The sequence below is a fragment of the Nicotiana tomentosiformis genome, chromosome 5, assembly GCF_000390325.3.
Source record: "Nicotiana tomentosiformis chromosome 5, ASM39032v3, whole genome shotgun sequence".
NCBI lineage: Eukaryota > Viridiplantae > Streptophyta > Magnoliopsida > Solanales > Solanaceae > Nicotiana > Nicotiana tomentosiformis.
The window spans coordinates 65,128,778-65,130,799 of NC_090816.1; the positions used below are offsets into that span (position 1 = coordinate 65,128,778).

Below are 2,022 nucleotides of genomic sequence, written 5' to 3' on the forward strand. Positions count from 1 at the left end.
TAGACACTCAGCTTGCAACAGCACCTCCTCTAACTCAGTTGTCCCATCTGGATCACTACAATTCACATAAGGACTCTGCTCTATCCCCTTCAATTCAACCACAGTAATCATGCACAAGTCCTCATAATGCTTAGGAAGCTTAAGTGCCTTGTACACATTAAATGTGATTTTCTCATCGTCAACTCTCATCTTCAACTTCCCTTCCCTCACATCAATAATCGCTCCACCAGTAGCTAAGAATGGTCGCCCCAAAAAATGGGCACTTCCTCATCTGCCTCATAATCAAGAACAATAAAATCAGCAGGAAGAATAAATTTTTCCACTCGAACTAACACATCCTCAATAATTCCTTCTGGCATAACTAGTGACCTATCTGCTAACTGTAAAGTGATTGTAGTAGGTCTAAGAACCCCCAATCCGAGTTGCTTGAACAAAGAGGATGGAATCAAATTTATACTAGCCCCTAAATCACACAGGGCTCTACCAACTTCTTGTTTTCCAAGAGAGAAAGGAATTGTGAAACTCCCAGGATCCTTCAACTTAGAAGGAAGTTTACTCTGAACTCTGGCACTGCACTCTTCAGTAAGTGCAACTATTTCGAACTCTGTATGTCTTCGTTTATTTTCCACAATATCTCTGAGATACCTTGCATACTTAGGCATTTCCTGCAAAATTTCCACCAAAGGTAAATTCACACGCACTTAGTTTAAAATATCTAAGAATTTCTTGTACTTAGCATCCTCTTTTTTCTTCTGCGGTATTTGTGAAAAAGGAGGTGGTTGCCTTGTAACAATTACTAGCTCTGACCCTTTGTTCTCTTTCTTATTCTTCTCAACTGGCTTGGGAACTAATTCTCCTTCAAGACGATCTATATACTTCTTTTTCTTTGGAACTTCTTCTAATAATCTTCCATTTCTCAAGGTAACCGCATTGACTTGAGCATTAGGATTAGGCTCAGTATCACTAGGAAGAGCCCCAGCTGGCCAATTATTTTGGGCACTAGCAAGTTGTCCCATTTGTCGCTCCAAATTTCTCATCGTTGCTGCTTGGGCCTGCTGGTCAGCCATTAATTTATTTATCATCTCTGTTGTTTAGGCCTGCTGGTCAGCCATTAATCTCGTCATCATCTCCTCAAGGTGACTCGTTGAGTTTGCATATTGTTCAGCCTGAGGTGGTCTATATTGTTGTTGAGGTGCTTGTGGTTGGTATTGATTCTGAGAACCTTGGTTTCCACCCCAAGAGAAGTTTGGTGGTTCCTTCAATTGGGATTGTAAGTGTCCCCATACTGATTTTTCTGGCCTCGATTTGCATTACCCACAAAATATACAAACTCTGGATTTGCTGGGCATAGATTGCACATGTAACCTTCTCTACAGATTTCACAAAATATTTGAACTTGTTGCACTAGCTGGGCTTGTTACTTGTTAATAACCAAGTCATCTGATTGACTTGGTTGGTCAATGTGGAAATCTGCGCTGATGATGTCGAGACGACATCTAACTCGAGAACCTCTGCAGATTTTTGTGTTGTGTGTCTGCCCATCTCTCCTTGCCAATCCGGATTGCTTTTGTAGAATTTGTTCAATAATGCATATATCTCATCAAAGCTTTTCTCCAACACTTGACCTCCAGCTACAGCATCTACCACAATTTATGTTTCAGGATGTAGCCCTTCTATGAAAGTGTGAGCTAACACTTCGTTTGTCTGATTGTGATGAGGACAGTCTCTAAGTAACCCCTTGAACCTTTCCTAAGCTGAGTATAAAGACTCTCCTACTTTCTATTTGAAGGCAACTATCTCACTTCTGATCTTTGCAGTTTTGCCTGAAGGGAAGAACCTTGCCAGAAATTTCCTTGCCAAATCATTCCATGATGTAACAGAATTAGCTGGTTGTGCCTTCAGCCATCGCTTTGCTTTGCCCAATAGAGAGAATGGAAAAAGTGTGAGCCTCACATAGTCTGGAGTGACCCCGTTAGTGATATAAGTATCACTAATCTCCAAGAAGTTCAGGATATGCTGTTG

The 2,022-nt window shown here is 41.0% G+C and overlaps 1 protein-coding gene and 1 non-coding gene across 2 annotated transcripts; one reads left to right on the forward strand and one right to left on the reverse strand.

Moving 5' to 3' along the window:
- Positions 1-233: 233 nt before the first annotated feature.
- On the reverse strand, positions 234-1,067 carry LOC104112886 (uncharacterized). The gene is made up of 2 exons (XM_009622930.1): positions 798-1,067; positions 234-665 (listed from the first exon to the last, which is right to left on the reverse strand). Exons 1-2 carry the CDS (start codon positions 1,065-1,067, stop codon positions 234-236), a joined length of 702 nt encoding a protein of 233 aa, XP_009621225.1.
- A 640-nt stretch (positions 1,068-1,707) lies between these two features.
- Positions 1,708-1,812, forward strand: LOC117280737 (small nucleolar RNA R71). Its single transcript, XR_004511313.1, has one exon. It is a non-coding gene; the product is annotated as a small nucleolar RNA R71 (small nucleolar RNA).
- Positions 1,813-2,022: the final 210 nt, after the last annotated feature.

What these genes read in the sequence shown, in the direction of transcription:
- LOC104112886 (XM_009622930.1), bottom strand. Translation starts at nt 1,067, where the DNA reads ATGGCTGACCAGCAGGCCCAAGCAGCAACGATGAGAAATTTGGAGCGA. An exon ending in AGAACAAAGGGTCAGAGCTA is followed by an intron (nt 666 to 797) that starts GTAATTGTTACA and finishes GAAATTTTGCAG; the next exon opens with GAAATGCCTAAGTATGCAAG.